General features: G+C 40.8%; 1 protein-coding gene across 2 annotated transcripts in view; it reads right to left on the reverse strand.

The window, feature by feature from the left end:
- Window positions 1–21,816, reverse strand: part of MMRN1 (multimerin 1) — a 90,939-nt gene that overhangs the window by 15,589 nt on the left and 53,534 nt on the right. For both annotated transcript variants that reach the window (XM_033958880.1, XM_033958889.1), the window contains 3 exons: window positions 18,020–18,133; window positions 15,986–16,165; window positions 11,572–13,578 (listed from right to left, as the gene is read on the reverse strand). In XM_033958880.1, the coding sequence (XP_033814771.1) occupies window positions 11,572–13,578; window positions 15,986–16,165; window positions 18,020–18,133 (2,301 nt within the window). The remainder of the gene's footprint in view (window positions 1–11,571; window positions 13,579–15,985; window positions 16,166–18,019; window positions 18,134–21,816) is intronic.

The raw sequence follows: 21,816 nt of genomic DNA on the forward strand, positions 1-21,816 counted from the left end.
CTATAAATGAAATAAATAAATAAGTGCTACACTTACAAGGGGCTGTTAAAAAGTTCTCCAACCAACAAAGTTGGGGCAGTCTCCATTGAGGGCTCCATTGAGGGCAGTCTCCATTGATTTTCCACTTTTTTTATTCTGTATTTTTCCAACAGAATGGAAAAAGTGAAAAGTCACTGGACTAAGTGTATAGCCCTTGATAGAGACTGTTCCAACTTTATTAGTCCGGCTAAGAACTTTACAGCAGCCTCTTGTAAATGTGCCCATTTTTATCTGCAATAGACTTGGTGTAAGTGGCCATGCTAAATCATATGCATCCAGATGTTTCCTGTACTACATCTGGGTGCCCAAACCAAGGCACCTAATTATAGAATTGCCTCCTAGCAGGGAAATTCTATATGCTCAAAAATTGTACATTCAAATTTGGGTGCCTGCCCAGTTATGCTTGCAATTTAATTAATGAGCCAATTAGCATGCATAATTGAGCATTAACAAGTAATTGCTTGTGCTAATTGGCAACAGTTTTGAATTTACACATGCATCTCGCTAGGCACTAATTTATAAAGATGCGTGCGTAAATCTTTTAGCGTACAACTGAAAAGGGGGCATGGCTATAGGACGGGCATGAGTGGGATGGGGTCATTCACTGAGAATGTATGTATTATTATACAGTTGGGGGATCTGCACTTAATTTGCATATGAGGATTTATACCAGGTTTCAGCTGGTGGAAATCCTTGCTCTCATAGTTGGTTGTGGGTCCCACCACTATGCGCTATTCTATAAATAGCACTCAACTTGGGCCACCATTTATGAAATAGTGCTCAGCACTTTTATTTTTTGGTGCATCCAAATTTGGGTGCCATTTACTGAATCTAGTCTACTACTTCTACTAATTATTTCTATAGCACTACTGGATGTATGCAGTGCTATAAACATTATATACAGGTACTTTCTCTAGTCCTATATGTATACAGCTCTCCCTCTGGATGTGCGGTTTCTCTACTTGCGAATTCGATTATTCACTATTTTTTTCTTCTTTTTGACTTCTTTTTGCAGGCTGCCTGAACCTCCCTGGACCTTACCTGATGGTCTAGCAGTGACGCGGGACAGGATCGATTGTCCTATACTCCTGCCCCTTACAGAGCTGTCATCAAAATGGCTGCCATGAGTTCCCGTTGTAGTCTTGAGACTCATGGCAGCCACTTTGATGACGGCTTTGCACTGGGAAGGAGCATAGGAAGAACCAAGGTGATGAAGGAAGAGTGAGTAAAATATTGAACATAGCGGGGGGAGCGAGGAAAGAGAAAGTGTGAGAAACACATTGGTGTAAGGGAGTAAGAGAGGGAAGAAGCTGGTCACAGGAAGATATACAAAAAGAGGGGAGACCGTGGGCATGGATGGAAGCATAGGAACAAGGACAAAAAGGGGAATGCTGCATATGGACACAGAGGGATAATGCCAGGCATCGATGGGTATATAGGCACAGAGGGAAGATGACTAGACATGGGGGACAATAAGAATGCAGAAGGAAGATGCTGGACGGGGGGGGGGGGGGCATAGGGATATAGAGGAGTGATACTATAGTGTGGTTTATAGCGCCAGCCAAGGCAATAACAGCTCCGATGCTCATAGGAATTCTATGAGTATCAGAACTGTTACCACCATGGCTGGCGCTATAAACCACAAGGGGGGTAATAAAGTAAGTTCAATATAAAATCATAAGTATTCAAGGCTTGCGCAGATGGGATCAGATGGTTTGTGGGGATGGGGCGGGAACATAGACTGAGCTCACAGGGACTGTGCTCACGGGGATGGGGTGGAGACAGGGACTGAGCTCATGGGGACGGGGCCACATTTTTCCCCCCGCATCATTCTCTAATCCAAATATAAGAATCTGGACTTGGAGGATGAGATGTACGGTGTTTGCATCTATGAGACAAACATGGTTTTTCTTGTAACATAGAGCATCTTGGACTCCGGTTAGATTACAGAAATTAGATAGTTCCAAGTCTAATAGGTGTTGGCACTGTCATCTTGAACCTGGGACACTAGATTATTTATTATTTTATTGTCCCTCGATACTTCAATTTTGGAGATCCATTTGGGATCAGGTGAACAAAGTAATGGAAAATCCAGTGGCACTAACATATGACACTGTGCTATTTGGCACTTTGATTAGAGCTAAAAGCCAAATATTATCTCACAATAACAAACTTCTCTTTATTTTGACAGGGGTTGCCATACAGCTTATTTTAAGGAATTGGAAAAACTGGGATCACTTGAACTATACGTTTTGGTGGGAGTCTTTGTGTCATGTTTTTAAAATAGAATGTATTATGGCTATACAACAGGGACATTATAAGAAGTTTCTTAATATTTGGAAGCCATTGACAAAATTTTGCAAAGAGTGATTGTTGATTTTGCTTTTGATCATGCACGTCCAGGGTGGGGGTTGGAAAATATTTTTAATATTTTTAATTTGACTGCAATTTTTTAATATGGTTATGGGGGGGTATATCTTTTTGTTATAGATTATAATTTTAATTGAATTTAGCTGCTATTATAGTGTAATATGATAGTATAATATGTTGCACTTATTCTTGGATTCAAAATGAATAAAGAATAAAAAAAAAAAAAAAAAAAGAATTGCCGTTGCTGGGTCAGTGGTCCATTGTGCCCAGCAGTTCCCTCACGCGGCAGCCCTTACGTCAAAGACCAGTGCCCTAAGTGAGACTAGCCTTACCTGCATACGTTCTGGTTCAGAAGGAACTTGTCTAACTTTGTTTTGAATCCCTGGAGGGTGTTTTCCCCTATAACAGCCTCCGGAAGAGTGTTCCAGTTTTCTACCACTCTAAAACCTGTCCAGGATCAAACCAAGTTTCCAAGTTTATTGTAAATTTGATTAAACGCTTATCAATATACTAACGCGTATTACAGCAATAAAATAGGGGTAAGAATAGAAATAAAAACAGAATTAAAAACAACAGTATTAAAAAGACGAAACATACGCAGGCGAAGACACAAAATAAATGTAATAAGAACAAAAAGCAATAGCTCTAACCACTAAAGCCCTCCTTCATACTACGGAGCTGTGCTCATGGAACTCTGGTAAACAGCAGCATTAAAAAAAAAAAAAAAAACACTCCATGAACACAGCCCTGCCCTGTGTGGAGGAGTGGCTTAGTGATTCTAGCCGCTGCCTTCTCACTTGGAGATTGTGGGTTTGATCCTGGGCAAGTCACAAAACGAAAGCCACTTTTTAATTAAACTGCTCACGAGCTCGAGCAATCGGGAACTGTACTAGGCTTGCACGAAAAACTATACCTACCACTTAGCTCTTCTGCGCAGGCACAATTCTTTCCCCTTTTACAGGGCTACTCAGCACAAATAGTGTGCATTTAATTCGCATGCTATTTGTGCTGAGCATGGCCTGGCAAAACAAAATCGCTCCCAACCTAGTATTTTTTACCTGGTTGTCGGAGCTTTGTGCATCCTCCCCTCAGTAGAGCTGAACGTAAGTATTCACTGTTGACTGCCAGCCATTATTTCAGCCACTAGATATGGGTTTACTTTAGGCTGTCCTGTTCAGCAGACCTAAAGTAAATACAAAGGTTTTCTATATAGTGGCTGAATGGATCATTTATGATGCTTTTCCACTCTTTGCCCTAACTCCACCCAAACCTTTTATGAATAGAAGCAGAGTGGTTACAGAGATTTTTAAGCCAGCCATAAATATGAAAATCCTTGTTTTGTTTACTCAAATCACATTTTAAAACAACTAGTCACTAAAGTCATGAGGTTAGATGGATAAGACTGAGTTCATAGTTATAACAGAACAAGGACTGCAAATGAAAGAAATCACAGAACAGGGTTAGATGAATATGTTTTGTCACTGGACATATAGCAGGGCTGATGACAGATAGATAACAGTGTTAAGGCAGAGTTATGCTCTGTCTTAAAGGGCAAAAAGCCAAACTCCATCTGTGAGGAAGTGGCTGCCAGCTGCTGTACAAACAACCTTTGAAACAAGTAATAAAATACCACAAAGATCTACTGGGGTATTGTTTCGGAGCAAATGAAATATTCAGCCACTCGGCTGAAACAGTTGATTCACAGCCTGTCTACAGCTGAGTCAGGATACAAGTATGTCCTCTGGGAACTGTTCAGAGTTTTGTTATGCTCCAGTTCAGTGTCTAATGATTTTAAGCCCAGCCTCTTTATTGCGCTCTCAGAATTTAAGTTTGGCACCTAACAACTGGTCGAAACTGTGCAAACCGGACAAAATGGGGCATAAGCATGGCTAGTAATAAATAACTCTTTCACACAATCAGTGCAAGGTAGAAAACCAAGCTATTGCACAAGCCAAAAACCATAAACCCAGGGGCGGAAAAAGTCTCAGAAACGGACCCTCCCCACCCCACAATAGTGGTTCAAGTGGTGACGGGACAAAAGCGCGACGGACAAAGCTGCGCCGACAATAGAGAGCAGCCAATTGCGTGCAAGACTCCAGTGCGCCGCCGTAAAATTTTATTTTAAAGGACTCCGATGGGGGAGTGTGGGGAGGAACCCCCCTTCTTTACTTAATAGTGTTCGCGCTGCTGTTGGGGGTGTGTAGGGGTGTAACTCCCTACATTATACAGGAAACAACTTTTCCCCTAAAAAACAGGAAAAAAGTTATGTTTCCTCTATAATGGGGGGTTACAACCCCCCAAAACCACCCCCAATGGCAGCGCGAACACGATTAAGTAAACGCGGGGGGGGGAGTTCCCCTCACACACCCCGTCGGAGCTATGTAAAATAAACTTTTATGGCGGTGCGCTGGAGTCAATTTTCTGCTCTCTAATGTCGGTGCGGCTTTGTCCCGCACGCTTATGACGGTGAACCATTCAAGGTGTTCAAGCAATAGCCTCATTGGCATTAAAAAAATCTCTCTTGGTATCTAGAGAAAGCTCTGTGTGGTGCAGTAAAAGCTTAATGTGATCAAAATAGATGAAAGAAATCTTGAGATAAGTTTTTATGCTAATGAGGTTATTGACTGAACACCTTGAACCACCATTAAGGGGTGGTAGGGTCCATTTCTGAGGCTTTTTCCTCCCCTGGGTTTATTGTTTTTGGCCTGTGCAATAGCTTGGTTTTCTACCTTACACCGTCTGTGTGAAAGAGTTATTTATTATTAATATTGGATTTTCACTGTATCTGTGTCATTTTGGACATAAGCATGAATAGCCAGTCCAGCATGTATGCCTTGCATTTCCTTCCTTCAACCTAGCTCATTCCTGTTCCCTGCTTTTCATGGATGATTGTCAATAAAAAGATACTATAAATAGTTATAGGCCCCCTTTTACTAAGCCGCAGGAGCGAATGCCACGCAGCAAACACTCCAATGTCAATTCAATGCCTATAGGCATCAGAGCATTTAACGTGTTGGCCCATGCTATCAGGCTTAGTAAAAGAGGGGATAATAAATTATTTGCTACTGGTTTCTTCTTTTTGCTGCTTGCCATTTTTATGTTTCCGGCATACCTAATCGTGGTGAAAATATATAAATAGCAGGGCTGTAAGTTAATAATCATGTTGAAGCATCTCCTGTCTCTTTCAAACATCTCTTCTGCTCTCTTCTACTTCCAGCCCCTGTCCTTGTGCAAAATGGCATCTCCTCCCCCTCTCCCCCCTCCTTATGGTCTTATGTTTAGGGTTACCACATTTTGCCCTATCACCAACAATTACACTGGCTGCCTGTTGTTTTCAGATCTCAATATAAAGCAATAATGATCTGCCATCAATTCTCGTAAGGAATCATACCTGAACTGTTTAAGAATAAGATGTCAAACTATTTACCATCTAGGTCTCTGCGTTCTGAGAACTCAGCGTTATTAAAAACAAATGCTAATCCAAAATATGCAGGGACCAGTAAAATGGTTTTTTGCTGTGCGGGGGTCAAATTGTGGAACTCATTTGTCAGTCAATTACAAAAATGTTATGACATGGGAAATTTCAGAAAACTACTAAAAGCGCAGTTATTTGTTAATGCATTTTTCTAGAAATTGATTTTTGTGCTTGTTCTTCTGCTTTGTGCTTGTTCTTCTGCTGGGCTTTTTACATGATTTTCTGAGGATTATATGTTCATGTTTGTTTGATTTTATTTGTTTTATTGAATTATACATGTTTAAACAGTATACAAATTTTTTAAATAAATAAATGCCATATGACTCCAGAAAAAGGAGGATGGACTGAGATATCTGGGTTTTACTTCTACATCTGAGATGAGAGGGAGGGAGGGAGACAAATTTAAATCCAAAATAAAAACTTTCTACCTTAAGGATGCTTTCAACATCTGAAATGAGACTTACCACGCAGAGAATGCAAAAACACTCTGCAGAGAATGATAAACCCTTCTTTGAAGCGATCCCCATCCTACTGTAAACTCCTTCCCCTTTTCTCTGTTATTTTCAATCTCAATGTATTTTTGAACTCCTCTTCCCTCCCTCCCATTGTGTCAACCCCAATAATTTTAATTATGATTTCTTATATTTGATATTGCTTTTATGTTTCTTTTCAGCGTGTTTTTACTTTTTATAAATATTGTAAACCGTTTAGGTTTTCCTTGATAAACGGTTTATCAAGTGATGAATAAACCTGGATACCTGGAAGAGGAAGAAAAGGAAGAGATGTAACCTACCTGTCAAATATATATTATGTATGATGTGCACATTTACAGAATAGAGCTTAGGCAAAGTTTTGGCATTTATGTGCATACATGCACACAATGCATAGAAATGTCATTATTCTAATTATTTTTGTACATAATTGGCATATAAATGTTAGTCCATACTCTATGGAATTGCTCTCTATGGGGCCCTTTTACTAAGCTGTGCTAGGTAGAGGGCATAGAGCGTACTTATTAGAAACACAGAAACATGATGGCAGATAGAGGTCAAATGGTATCATTAAGAAGGGTATCTCGACCAGAACGAAGGAAGTCATCCTGCCACTGTACCGGGCTATGGTGCGCCCGCATCTGGAATACTGTGTACAGTACTGGTCACCGTACCTCAAAAAGGACATGGCAATGCTTGAGGGAGTCCAGAGAAGAGCAACTAAACTGATTAAAGGTATGGAAAACCTTACATACACTGACAGACTGAAGAAGCTGGGGCTGTTTTCCCTGGAAAAGCGGAGACTCAGAGGAGATATGATAGAGACCTTCAAGATCCTGAGAGGCATCGAAAAGGTTGACAAAGACAGATTTTTCAATTTGAAAGAAACCACAAGAACAAGGGGTCACTCGATGAAATTGAAGGGGGACAGGTTTAAAACAAACGCAAGGAAGTTCTTTTTCACACAGAGGGTGGTGGACACATGGAACACCCTTCCGGAGGCCGTGATAAGAAATAGCACAGTACAGGGTTTCAAGGATGACCTGGATAGGTTCCTGGAAGACAAAGGGATTGAGGGGTACAGATAAGAGCAGTGGAAGGTTTAGAGATAAGTGTAGAGGTAGGCATAAAATTAGACAGGGACCGCTGATCAGGCAATATGCCTGATGGGCCGCCGCGTGAGCGGACCGCTGGGCTGGATGGACTTCTGGTCTGCCCCGGCGGAGGCGACTACTTATGTACTTATGTACTTATGTAGTCTGCCCATCCACGCAGGCCTTTCCCACATGCTAAGCCCATTTCTAGCAAAAACATAAGAGTTACCATACTGGGACAGATCGAAGGTCCATCAAGCCTAGTATCCTGTTTCCAACAGTCACAAATAGCTGGCAAGATTCTAAAAGAGTAAAACAAATTTTATGCTGCCTATCCTGTAAATTTGTCCTTTTTCTATTATATCTTTTTCTGGGTGTGCACTAATGTTAGCATTAGCACATGCTTTACTGTTTAGGAGGCATTAAGGGTTTCTGCATTATGGATACATATAACCAGTTAGCATGGTGGTAATGTCAATGCTCTAGCTGATTTAGCGCATCCATGCCCATTCTCTGCCCCTGATATGTCTCCTCCAGGAAAAAAAAGTAAATAAATACTGAACAAATGGTATCCTGCTTTAGGCCATTTTTGCTATGTTTCTTATGATATTGTGGAGCTCATAATAAAAACTAAAACATCCCGTCAGCAATTGGACGGCCTAATCATCGGGACATCCAAATGCCAATAATCAAAACCTTTTTCCTGGATGTCTCTCGCTGCACATCAAGAGTTCCAGGGGGCATGCTGGGAGGTGTGTTGTGAGTGTATTTTGGATGGGCTTAACTTAGACATCTTGCAGGAATAATCAAACATTTTCCAAGACATCCTACATGGAACTTAGGTTTTTGGAGCTAGACCTGTTTTAGAAGCATTTAAGTGCCACAAAGGTACCCAAACTGACCAGATGTCCATTGGATACATTAAGTTATGACACCCCCACTCTCCCCCACTGCTCACTAACTCCCTCCCACCCCCTAAAACTCTGAATAAAATAGTACATACCTGTCTCTAGAACAGCAGCACTTGGTATGGGAAAACCTAGTAGAGTATTACTCTTAAGTGGTGGATGGATTAGTGAGAGTACAACAGAAAGCAAGGGAGACGTCCTTTCCACCAAATACAAAGGGCTCCTTTTACTAAGCTGCGTTAGGGCATTAACGCGTGGAATAGCTGGCATTAGTTCTAGCCACATAGCGCAGGTTTAGCGCGCGCTAAAATGCTGCATGCGCTAAAAATGCTATCGCAGCTTAGTAAAAGACGCCCAAAGTCTTTATTTGAAAATATGGTCCCAACAAGGATCCTAGTTTCGGCGAGTACAAAATACCTTCCTCAGGGGACACTATGGAAAACATTTAAAATATAAATATAACACTGCACACACTGTCAGAGACACGGCCAATATAGTGACGATCTCAAGGGAAAAGTGGCTAGAGCTGACCCAGAGTGAACATTGTACTCTTCTTTTTTTTAACTTTTTACTCCTTTCCGCAGAGTTTTTTGTTTTTTTTTAGCCCTTTGAACCAGGTACCGTTGTCTTGATACAGTTTTTCTTTCGGTTCGCCAGTCTCCTTTTAAACTTTAGGAAGCTTTCCTTGTGTTGGCTTTTCCCTTAATGCAGCACAAGATTGTTGTAACGATGTTCTCTTTGGGTCAGCTCTAGCCATTTTTTCCTTGAGATCGTCACTGTGTTGGCCGTTTCTCTGACAGCATGCAAATTATATCATTATATCATTTCTCTTTGGCTTTCCTCTTTCTGTTTTAAAGGCAGTGAGTTCAATGTGTACTAATTTTTTTGAATATACATGTTTTCATATTTGCAATGCTTCACTCATATGGTCTACATTTATTTATAATTTTTTAGTTCATTCATTGTTTTTATCCTGATATGTTATATCTTCATGTGTACCATATGTTTCATTTCATACATGCATGTCATCATGGTACATATTCTCTTTATATTTAAAATATGTTACATTTGCATTTTAAATGTTTTATATTTTAAATATGTTATATTTATGTTTAAAATGTTTTCCATACTGTCCCATGAGGAAGGTGTTTTGCAAATGCCAAAACTAGAATCCTTGTTGGGACCATATTTTCAAATAAAGACTTTGAATTTGGTTGAAAGGACATCTCCCTTGCCTTCTGTTGTACTGTTGGTATCCCAAGGCGAGGTGTTCTTCTTTTGCCTGTCAGATGGGCTAGTGAATCATAGAGAGGAGAACCCAGGCCCATAAGTCACTCTAACTGCTACATTTATGGTGGAAAGTGGGCCCACTAAAACCCTATTGTATTGCCATATAGGTGTCACCTGCAGCCTTGAAGGCAATTGAGGTGGTAGGCAGATGGGTCTAGTAGGTTGTGTGGGAGTTTGGGAGGACTCGCCATAAATTATAAGGGATATATGGTGAGATGTACTTCTGGTACTCTTTATGTGAAGTTCACAGCAGTGCCTTCTAAGGTGTTTCACTTCTCTGTTCTCATGTTTGTGTGGCCAGTCCATCACAATGCTGGCCACTTCCATGTCCAAATGATCTGGATTTGGACATTTCTTTGGTCTAAAATGGGGTATAAAGTTAGGCATTCTAAGGATTGGATATCCTGTTGGCCTAGACACACAAGTAGATGATTTTCAAAAATAAAATTTTGGGGGGGATCTCAGCTTTTGAAAATGGGTGTTTCTCTGCTTCTGACTTTGGGCATTTAGCGGGAAATGTCCTTTTCGAAAATGGTCTTCCACGTGTATTATTTTTGTATTTTATGGTAATTTGATATTTATTGAATGCGATTTTTTTTAGTTGAAATTAGCTTTGCAGTGTGCAAATTTTTATCCTGTTATTGTGATCTACTTTGTACTGTCTTGGCAGAAGACATGAAATATAAGGAGCCCTTCTACCAAGCTGCGTTAAAAATTGGCCTGCACTATTATTTGCATGGGGGTCTTCCACCCACTGAGGCCCTTTTTAGCATGGCTGTAAAATACCCACGTCTTATTTTTTCTTATTAATAGCCATTTGCTAATTTCCCTATTAAACTAAACTAAACTAAAACTTAGTTTTATAGACTGGGTCTTCAACCAAAAGGAATTTGACTCGATTAACAATAAAGTGAAACATAATACATAAACATAAAGAAAAATGCAAACTAAAATGGCTTCATTTCCAAAATGTTTGGAAAACAAGAAAGTTTTCAGAGCTTTCCGGAATACAACAAAGGGGCCTAAACTTCTCTGTAACTCATTCCACAGCTCAGTTAGTTTGAAAACAAAAGAATAATTGAATCTCTTGAAAGTTCTGTTTTTACCCCTAAGGGAAGGAAATGTAAGTTTTAATTTTTGAGAGCTTCTAGTAAAATGAGATCTGTGCACATTCCAATCTAAAGGGACCAGAGTGATAAGGATGCCGAATAGGATCTTAAATGCAATACAAACGTACTTGAATTGGATTCTATGGTACACTGGAAGCAAATATAATTCCTTAAGCAATGGGGTTATGTGGTCAAATTTACTCTTACTGAAAATAAGCTTAGCAGCCGTATTCTGTATCAACTGAAGCCTCTGCAAACTGACCTTTGAAAGACCCAGGTACAGTGAGTTACAATAATCCAACCTTGACAAAATAATTGACTGAACCAATATAGAGAAGTGTTGCTGATGAAAGAGCGCTCTCACTCTTCTCAGGATATGGAGGCTGAAGAAACACTTTTTAACAAAAGAATTAGTTGATCCTTAAATGTAAGAGATGAATCAATAACAATACCCAATATTAGCGAGGAAAACTCAATTTTCAAAGATTCTTCCGAGTCTAAGATCACAGCAGAAGGAAGAAAGTCTAGCTTGCAGACATTACTGGTTGAGTCTCACCACCACCTATTTTGTAGGTGTAAGGGCTCTTATGGTAACCCCATGCTCATCAGTCAGTAAATGGCAATTTACCTGAAATGTATTTTTTAGTGCTTGGATAACATGTGCTGATCCCACAACAACTGCAAAACGCCTTAGCGCATCCCATAGTAGTGACTTTTCAACTTGTGACAAGCATGCGCTATGCTTTCCCCAGTTTAGTAAAAGGACCCCTAAGTTTGTAAATTAAATTAAATTACCTGGATCAATATTGTCTATGTTCCTCTGACTTCGACCTTGCAGGCTTTCTGTGACATTCATAAATGGCTTTTTTGGTAAAACTGGCTTCTTGGTTGGGGCTTTCATTTGTTTCTGCAGTTTTGCAACATTACTTGCAATAACAGAAACAGACTTGTTCACATGAAAGGAAAAATTTGATAGAAGCATCTCTGCTCTTGATTCAGTAACAGACACTATGTACTCCTTTAAGCCCTCCTGGAGAATTTTGGTACTCGGCTGGGCGGCTCGTATTTGCTGAGGCACGCTAGCGTTCACTTTCTGAATGGCGGCATAGATGTTGTGGCATAACTCTTGGGTTCCCTGAACTGTCTGATTTAAAAGGGGCATGACATTTGCAAACTTGATTGATCTTGCTTCCAGTGCTTTTATTCTAGAATTTAGTGCTTGAATCTTAACGGATAGAGGCTGCTCTTTTTCTCCCACCTTTGCACAACCTGGTTTCGTCTTCACTAGAGCTGGAAGACCTGCCGTAATCCGGCTTAACTGAGTTTCAATCTTCTCCAAGCGAATGTCATTGTTTTTTTGATTCTGTAAAGACTGCATCTGTTTATCTTCTAGAAGGCTGATATTTTGATGATATCGGTTGACTTGGGAGATTGTTTCATTGAGAACTTCAAAAACTTTGAAAAGACCGGAAGGCCTGCTTTTCTCAAATTCATCATAAGAACTATTGGAGAGGACTTCAATAGTTTTGAGTACAGTTTGACATCTCTCAGAGCCACTGACAATGATCTGGTAGGACTCATTCAACTGATTTAATAGCGGAATCAAGGCAAACACTGCTTCTAACTTTTTAGCTGTGCCATTATGAAGCTCAAAATTGTCTTTCATCTTATAGATAGTCTCTTTCAGCACATAGTTATCCTGAATGAAATCCACTGCATTGTTGACAATTGTCATGGTATTGTTCAAGCCATCCTCAGTCTCCATGAGGCATTCATTGACGCGCCTTTCAAATACTTCCTCACGGAGAGAAGCTTCATTTCTTAGCACCTCTTGTCCCTTAGTGAGTTCTGTGACACTGAGACTCAAGCTGTTAATCACAGCAGTAAGATTTTCAAGCTGGTGACTGACTACAGATATTTCATGCTGATGTTCAAATTCGGCTGTGTTGCTAAATGGCGCTCCCTGTTCAATGAAAGGCTGGAGTATTTCCATATCATAACACAAATCATTTATTTGATCATTTATTTTATCTATTTTGCCATCCATTGGAAGTACAACATCAGAGAGGGTTTTGTTTAAGACACGCACGTTCTCTTGTGTACATTTGAGCTGCTTTTCAAAGTCATTCTTGCACCCTGAAAACTTGTCCTCGCATGTTTTTTGGAGATAATTTTTCTGTAGTTCTAGTGTAATCGAAAGGTTGTTTATCTTACTGTCCTGTGCACTGACATCATCATATAACTGTAGCATCATTAGATTCTGTCTCCTTATCTTTTCCTGAAGAATCATTACATATTCAGTGACATTATCATCCCCTGACCCAATAGTCGCCTCTCTCTTTTGTTCTTGCAGGTTTTCGCCGGACAACAGCTGCTCGTGGACCTCCCTCATTTTAGAAAGAGTTTTATTAAGGGATTCGTAGTAGATGCTGTTTCTTGACCGTTCATGTTCCAAATCTGTTTCTAGGTTCTGATGATTTCTTTGTAGCTCATTTAAAGAATTATTATAGGACAGAATGGTTTCTTTTCGCACTTGCTCAATGCGGTTCTTTACATCCAGGATATCAGTTACAGTGGGCCTGCTTTCCTCTTCCAAGGCAGATTGTTTGGTGCTTTCTGAGATCAAGAGTACTGTCTCGTTTAGTTGTTTCACTTCTTCTTTTGTGCTCTCCAATTCCACCGATAAGCTGGACACAGTCTTGAAAAGTTGAGCTACGGTTTCTTGCATGTCACTTTGGAACTTGCCGATTTGCTCTCTTACAATGTCCTTTATTAGTTCATCAATACTTTTAGTCTTGAGGCCTAAAAAAAGACCAAAATGGCAGGCAAATGAGTGCTACTAAGCAGTACTACATAGAGTGATGACATTTTATTTTAAACATTTTTTTTTTTAAAAAAAAGAGCAATTTTCATATCTCACTAATCACATTAGAAACAGGAAAAAACATATACTATTTCAAGCCCACATCAATGGAAGCACATAGGGTTCCTTTTACTAAGCTGCGATAGCGGTTTTAGCGCGCCCTAGACGCTAACGCCAGCAATGAGCTGGCATTAGTTCTAGCTGCGTAGTGCGGGTTTAGCGCGCATTAAAATTCTGTGCGTGCTAAAAACGCTATCGCAGCTTAGTAAGAGGAGCCCATAGTATGACAAATAACAAAAGGAATAAACTAAAATAGAGAAACAATAAATACCTAAGGGATCCTTTTACTAAGGCATGCTAACCGATTTAGCGTGCACTAAATGCTAAGGCGCCCATTATATTCTTAACTGGAACTAACTTAACTGGAAAATTTTTAAATTTAAAATGACTTAGGCCCTCTTTTACAAAGGCGCGTGAAGCATTTCAGCTGGGATTTAGCGCGCACTGAATCAACGCGTACACTAACCACTAAAGCGTCCACAGGATAACAAGCATGCATTAGCACGTGTTTAGCGCATGATAATATTTAGCGCTCACTAAAAAAGCATGGCGCACCTTTGTAAAAGAGGGGGTTAGCTCCTGTATATGCCATGATAATTAGGAGCAAGAAAGACTGGCAGTATTAACGGGTTGTGCTTCTGAGTTTGCTCCCTGAAGAAGGACACGAAACGGGGTACTCTGTAGGGCAATCGGCCACAGCACCCTTTAATGAGACGAAGGACTGCGTGCTTCTACAGATAAGTGGTTTTGCTATCTTTTTGATATTAGTTATTAAGGATTTTTATGGCCCATTTTAAGTAGGCCGTAAGTTTGAAGTTTCCCACTTTCACTGCAGTTTAGTCGGTAGAAAAGATAGACACTTGTTGGTGAATATATATGAAGTTTTGGGATCATTCCTACGGTGGGCCTTCGGGTGCACATGTACTGGTGTGGGATAAACCCTGGTGGAGACTTTAAGATTTATTATTATATAAAAAAAAGAAGTTTCCCCAAGAACTGATTTTTTTCACCAAATATCTTGAAATTCCATGATTTGTTGGCTTTATTGCTAATTGCTTTATTGTTGACTCCTGAGTGTGCTTTGAGAGTTGAGAATCTAAGAGCTCCTTTTACGAAGGCGCTTTAGCAGTTTAACGCACGTAATAGCGCATGCTAAACCGCCGGCCGCGCTAGCCGCTACCGCCTGCTCTTGAGCAGGCGGTAGTTTTCCGGCTAGCGTGCACGTTAAACCCACTAACGCACCTTCGTAAAAGGAGCCCTAAGAGCAGGTTTTTCCTATCAACTATCCAGTTAAGTTTACAGACAGTTTAGGACAGCAATAAAATTGTTGCATGTCATCCACAGGGCTATATGGATAATGGTGCTGAATAGTGCTATCAGCCAGATATTTGCAGTTCTGCCAGTCTTACCTTTATTCAGTGCTAATACAAAGACATTTGGATGTACTGTAACTTCAGACACCAGAGCTGGCATTTAAATGAAACCTCATTGTGGAGTCTGAAAACTGACATGTAAGCTCTTGATTCTGAAAAAAAGTCACCAAAAGTTAGGGGCCGGCAGTGCCTAGATTGCATCTACCGGTGCCTAGCTTAAGTGTTTCAAATGATTTTAAGTGACATGATAATTAGTTAAGCCATTAAAAAAATCAATTAAAAACTAATTTACAAAAACTATTAGGCGCTGCTAGGCGTCCTCTGGACCTGCGCCCGAGTCCATGGTACCTAGCAGCACCTAGTAATGCCAAAGCCCAGAGGTGGATGTGATTAGGGGTGGCACTAGACGCAACTGGCCGTAATTCTGCAAGGACTCTAGGCACTGGAAATGTAGGGCTGCAAATCCCTGGCCTACATTTCCGGCGCCTCAGGTCCTTGCTAGCTGTGATTCTATAAGCAGTGCCTGTCCATGATTGACACATGGCAAGCGCAAGTTTGCTAGGCTTACAGAATCAGTCCCCTACTGCATAAATGCATAACATTATGTTCTCATGAGCTATAATGATTTAGCCTAGACATGTTCCATGAAACTTATTATGCAATTATTTTTATTTTTGGTTCACCAACATCTTGGACTAAACATAAAATTACTTTATGGGCTCCTTTAACGAAGCCACGTTAGCGGTTGTAGCGCACGCAGCTTTTTAGTGTGCGCTAAACCCACGCTACGCGGCTAGAACTAACGCCAGATCAATGCTGGCGTTAGTGTCTAGCGCGGCCGGCAGTTTAGCATGCGCTATTATGCGCGTTAAACCACTAACGCAGCTTCGTAAAAGAGCACTAAGTGTTTTACCTTTCAGGAATGAGTGGAATTCCTCCCCCTTGCTATCATCTTCACTGATTTTGCCTTCCAGAGAAGAGAGAGCATTTTGGATATCGGTCATAGTGGAAGAAATGTTGTTGATCTTCTTCTGTAGGGAAGTCAGTTTCACCTCCTGGTTATAAATCTGGTCATTCATTTTTTGTGTTAGAGCTTTGTGATAGAAAGAAAAATTTAGGTTAAATTTTGCAATGCTATTTTAAGAAAATTAGAGAATTTATGAAGTAGTAGCCATAACAGAAAAATATGTTGTAGGATTCTGCTTCTGTGACCACCTTTGCTGGATATGGCAATTTCCAAAAACCGAGTCCCTCTGTAAATACCTAACTACTTATATGGGAAAAAAGGGTTATTTGAAAATTGTGCATATTATTCTACAACACTGATACTTTTAGTGGCATTTTTGTGGACGGGTTAGGCCAGGTAAGACAACATGTGCGGTTTTACTTTTTTAAAATTTATGCATGTTTGAACACAGAAAAAGGAGGAGTAGATACTACTTTCACCTGCAATTTTCAAAGGGAAAGGACATACAGTATATACTTTGAAAACTGGTTCAAAGCCTGTGGGGAAAAATCCCCTTGGACTTTGCACCAAAGTGAATAGTTTATAAAAGGGGAAGCAGCCTCAATCCTCAATGAATATGCATGAGATCTATCTGCATGTACTGCCTCCACTGTATGCAAATAGATCTCATGCATATTCATTGGGGAAATCTTGAAAACCTGATTGGGTTGCAGACCCCCAAGGACAGAGATTGCTTCCTCCTCATCCACAATGAATTAAATTGCATTCATTTAAAAAAATGCTGACCACCACAGGTTGAATATTGCTCCATCCATTCAGTTTTTGTTTTACGCCCTTCCAATGAGCCATCTCCCCTCTTTTCACAATCTCCATGTAGTGTTTCTTTCTTCCAGCCAGCACCTCTCTCTCGCCCTCCCTCCCTCCCAACTCATGCAGCAGCAGTAATGTAAAAAATATATGCACAGCTACAGTACAGCTTCTACAGGTCCAGTCTTGCCTTCTCTGGAACAGGATGTTGACATCAGAGTGGTTGGGACTGGACTACCTGGCTGCCAGGGGCATAAGGAAGCTGGAGCCTCAAGTCTGTTTTGTTTAGCATTATGATAGGGACATGGTTGCATCTTTAAAAATGGCAATGAAAGGGAGGTGAGGAAAGACATGGCTGAGACTGGGGAGGTTGAGCCTCCACAAGCCTCTTATACCAGGTGCCTATGCCCTTTCCCCCTAACATTTGTAATGGACTGGTCACATACATGTGCCAATAGATCAGTGGGGAAACTTAGAAGGCGGTGCTGCGAACTTCACATAAAGGGTGCCACATGTACATCTCACCATATATTCCAAAGCCCTCCCCTACACTCCATCACCCACCCAAACCCCCTTACACACACCCCAACCCCCCTCCCCCTAGATAATGGCCCTCCTCCCCAACAACTTAAAAATAAGTCAGCAGGAGGGATGCCTTGCCTTAGGTATCTGAACCAATTGGAGTCTTTGGCCCCTCCCAGTGCATCACAGGAAGAGGACCTAAGGACAAGGATGCCTATGGTCCTGATTGGCCCAGGTGCCTAAGAATACTTAGACCTCCTTTTACTAAGGTGCGCTAGCGTTTTTAGTGCATGCAGCAGATTAGTGCACGCTAACCCCGCGCTATGCGACCAGAACTAACGCCAGCTCAATGCTGGCGTTAACATCTAGCGCACGCGGCATTGTAGAGCGCGCTATTCCACGTGTTAAAGCCCTAACACAGCTTAGTAAAAGGAGCCCTTAAACAAATGAGGAAACAACATTTAAAACAAGGGACAAAGTACTATAAGCCTGTTTTATAATCTACATTTAATCAGAATCCATGAGAGGTAAACTTGTTGGAGCCTAACATAGAATTAAAGAATTCTGAAGCACGAAAGCGGCTTTAGAACTATTTATACAGTGTGTAGTGAAAAACTTTAATTTGTGTTCAGATTATCACTTGCTACTCACCTAAATCTGCAGTGCTCTGCTGCTGCTGCTGCTGCTGCTGGTGACTTGTACCCCCGTTGACAACAGCACTGCTCTCAGCCTGACTGCCTGGCATCTGCCACTGCTGCCTCTGGGCTAGTACAAAACAAGGAAAGGATTCAGACATGTCAGACCAGGGGCATTGCCAGACACAGGAACCCTAGCTCCACTCAGCATGTCTCCCTTCCTTCCACCCTCCCCCTGGTAATCGGACACCTCTCAGCTCTCCCTGCCCTTCTGTACCTTTTGAACCTTTCATTTCTTCTCGAGCAGTAGTCAGTCGCCCTCCTTCCTACCCCCTACCCTAACCAATGAGAATAAAAGCTCCACTGGGTCAAGCCCCCCCACCCCAACCCTCCTGAGGTTTAGGTAGATTCTCCTGGGCCTACTTGTATTCCTGGTGATGCTAGTGGAGGCCTCTAGATCCAAAACCTTGTTTCCCATACTTCAAGAATTAGAATATACTGCTTTCCAGACATTGCCCCATTTTCTCATTTGTGTAATGATATTTAGTGATTCACTTACCTGAGGGCTTATACTTACCTGGGGGCTTTAATCACCCTGTCTCAACGATTCTAGTTTAAAGCCCTCTTCAATAAGTTAGCCAGTCTATTGCTGAAGATATTTCTTCCAACATGCAGCCCTCAAACAGCTGACTGAAATGCTCAATGTGTTCAATCTTACCCACTTGATATAGAACTGTAAGTAATCTCTTAAGTGTGTTACTCAGGTGTTCTATTTTTCGAATTATCTACTGTTGACAATCCAAAATAAATAATAATAATAATTTATTGTTATATACCGCCAAAGCCGTAATAGTTCAAGGCGGTTTACAACAAGAAGTACTGGACAATCAGTAAAAAATACAATGAATAAAAATGAAATTAAACAGAAATACATTAAAAGAGAAGAATGAAGTTAAAACTGATAAAATCTTATGATATAAATCGATCAAACAGCTGCGTTTTTACCAATTTTCTAAAAGTATAATAAGAAGAAGGTTTAAAAAAGTTGGCCAACCAGTTATTCATTGTGCCTGCTTGAAAGGCAAGAGTTCTATCTAAGAATCTTTTATATTAGCCCCTTTTTCAAAAAACTACATTGGTTACCGATGGAGGCAAGAGTTCTTTTTAAATTTGCTTGTATTTGTTTTAAATCACCTGATCTCACATTTTTCCCTGGACTGCTCCAAAAGGCCTACACGTCGAATCCATCTGTTTGCTTACCCGACAATCCAAAATAAAGTGAAGTTTTAAAATGTATTGTGGATAATGTTTAATACCCAGTCTGAACAAGCGGGTCAAGGCAGTTTACAAAATCAATAGTATTGTGTAAGCTTGAAATCTTCTGGTGGTCCTCAGAGCTTTCTCGTATTCACATTGCGGCCCTTTTAGTTGAAAAAGGTTGGAGACCACTGAGCTAGAGAATATCATCCGATAGCTGTTAGGTTTTAAAACAAACAAAACGAGCAAAGCTGAAAGTTCGCATAATTGCTTTTGTTATCAGCTGCAGCCATGCCTGTGGATGGAGCTACATGTTTCTTTTTTCCATGAGGCCTTTGTGTCCGTGTGAAATACCAGGAGGTGATGCCATAGTGGCTTTCCCTGATGACATAAAGGACCAAGACAATGGGGTTTATTGATTGTAATTTGCAATGTTCCCAAAATGGATTTGCTATCAAGATAGCAGATAGCACTGCAGGTGTTGGCCTTCTCTGTATACCCTACAGTTCTACTTGTCAATCTCTGCTAATACTGCTGAAGCTGCAGTGCATTTTGTTTTCTGCCTCAGCTTCTTCTGCTTTCCACAATCTTTTCTACTCCATGTCAGTGTGCAATTTCATGTATTTACTATAGGAAGCGGAATGCTTTTTTGTTTGGGAGGCCTAAAAGCTCCACCTTAGACCACACCCAAACCCTGCCCAAGCCCCGCCCCATAATAATAGTACTGATTGTAATGCCATTTCTTCCATTCATTCTTCATATACACACAATATAATATTTTATTAACAATACATAATGGTAACCACATAATTAAACTACACAAAGCATACTGTATACAGAGAAAATTTTAATTAACTATCATTTATATTCTGCTTTTTTTCACCTCAGTAACTACTACAGAAAACTCCTCATCAGGGCCAAAGAACTACATCAAGAAGTAATACAAAACCCTGCAAAGGGCATAAGAATAGCAATACTGGGTCAGACCAAATGGTTCATCTAGAAGAGTATCCTGTTTTCTTTTTTTTTTTGTATTTAATTTTAATAAACAACATACATTGCACAAACTGCGAAGTGTTGTGAGTTCTTCAATGCCCACTCTCAACACAAATCACTGCAAAAAATATAGTAGGCAGTAGGACAGTGGTCTTCACTCATTTTTAAGCTGGGGCTGTTTTGAGTCCAAAAAAGCTACAACACCAACCAAAGTTTCTGGACTTCCATCCCCACCAGAATACCTGGCCTCTGTCACACATGCAGAAAACAGAAAAAAAACCATTTTCAAATACAAACCCAGAAACTAAAAGTACTATTCTACACAAACGAAACCCTAATATGCCAGACTCTGCACACAGCACAACACAAAAGAAACAGAAAGAAATGCCTTTCTTCCTGAATAGTTCAAAATATAAAAATAACAGATGTACATTTTCAAAATTGACATATTTCAATCACTAAAATGAAAATAAAAACATTTTTCCTATCTTTGTTATCTGGCAATTTTTTTTTCTGATCAACTTGGTCCCTATGTGCTCTTAATTTTGTTTCCAAGGCCTCCATATGCATTTGCTGTTTCTTTCCTCTCCTTGTTCACCTTTTGCACTATATCCATCTTTGGCACTGATTTTCATATTCAGTTTTCTTCCATTTTTCTGCCTCCATCTCAAATCTATCTACCTTTCCATCATCTTCCCCTCTCCTCCATCCATGTGCACCATCTTTTCACGCTTCGTGTGCACCATCTCTCTTCCCCTCTCCTCTCATCCATGTGCACCATTTCTTCACTCTCTTCCCTCCTCTTCCTCTCTCCTCCATCCATGTGCGCTCTCTCTTTCCTCCTCTTCCCCTTCCCTCCATCCAAGTGCACAATCTCTTCCCTCCTCTTCCACTTCCCTCCATCCATGTGCCACCATCTCCTTTCCCCTCTCCTCCATCCATGTGTCCCCTGTTGCTCTCTTTCTGCCCTTCCCATTCGGCATCTCTCCCTTTTTTCTCCTTCCCTCCCTACTCCCGCGTTCCACCATATAACCTACCCATCTGGCTCTGAAGTCCCCCTCACTTCGAAAAGTACAAGGAGATTTCCGGTGTGGAGCAATTCTCTGGCACTGTCCATGACCTCCTCTGTACAGTTCCTTTGCTGCAGTCTGTACAACTGGAAACAGGAAGCTGTTTCACAGTAGGGGTGGGCCACGGCAGAAGAATAGTGCAGAGAAGGACCCCAATTTGGGGGGGAGGCCATGGCCCCTGTGTCCCCCCTCCCCGTTCCGACATCTATGGCATTTATTCATTTGTTTTTTTTTATCCTGGCTACCACACAATATCATGATCAGGGAATATTATAGGGCTATGTAGAAATGAGACCCTGGTGCGAGGGAGGAGTAGAGTGCTAAAGCCCGTACCTTTTCTCAACTCTTGCAAATCCCATGAAGCAGAGTTGCAGACTAGTACAGACTGTGCTCTCTAGAGGTGTGGAAGTACAGCACATGCATTCAGAAATCTTTTAGTAATGGACAGAAACATCTACTTCAATATAAAGTCCTCAGTCTTCACTCCCTG

This window comes from Geotrypetes seraphini, chromosome 1 (genome assembly GCF_902459505.1).
Source record: "Geotrypetes seraphini chromosome 1, aGeoSer1.1, whole genome shotgun sequence".
NCBI classification, from domain to species: domain Eukaryota; kingdom Metazoa; phylum Chordata; class Amphibia; order Gymnophiona; family Dermophiidae; genus Geotrypetes; species Geotrypetes seraphini.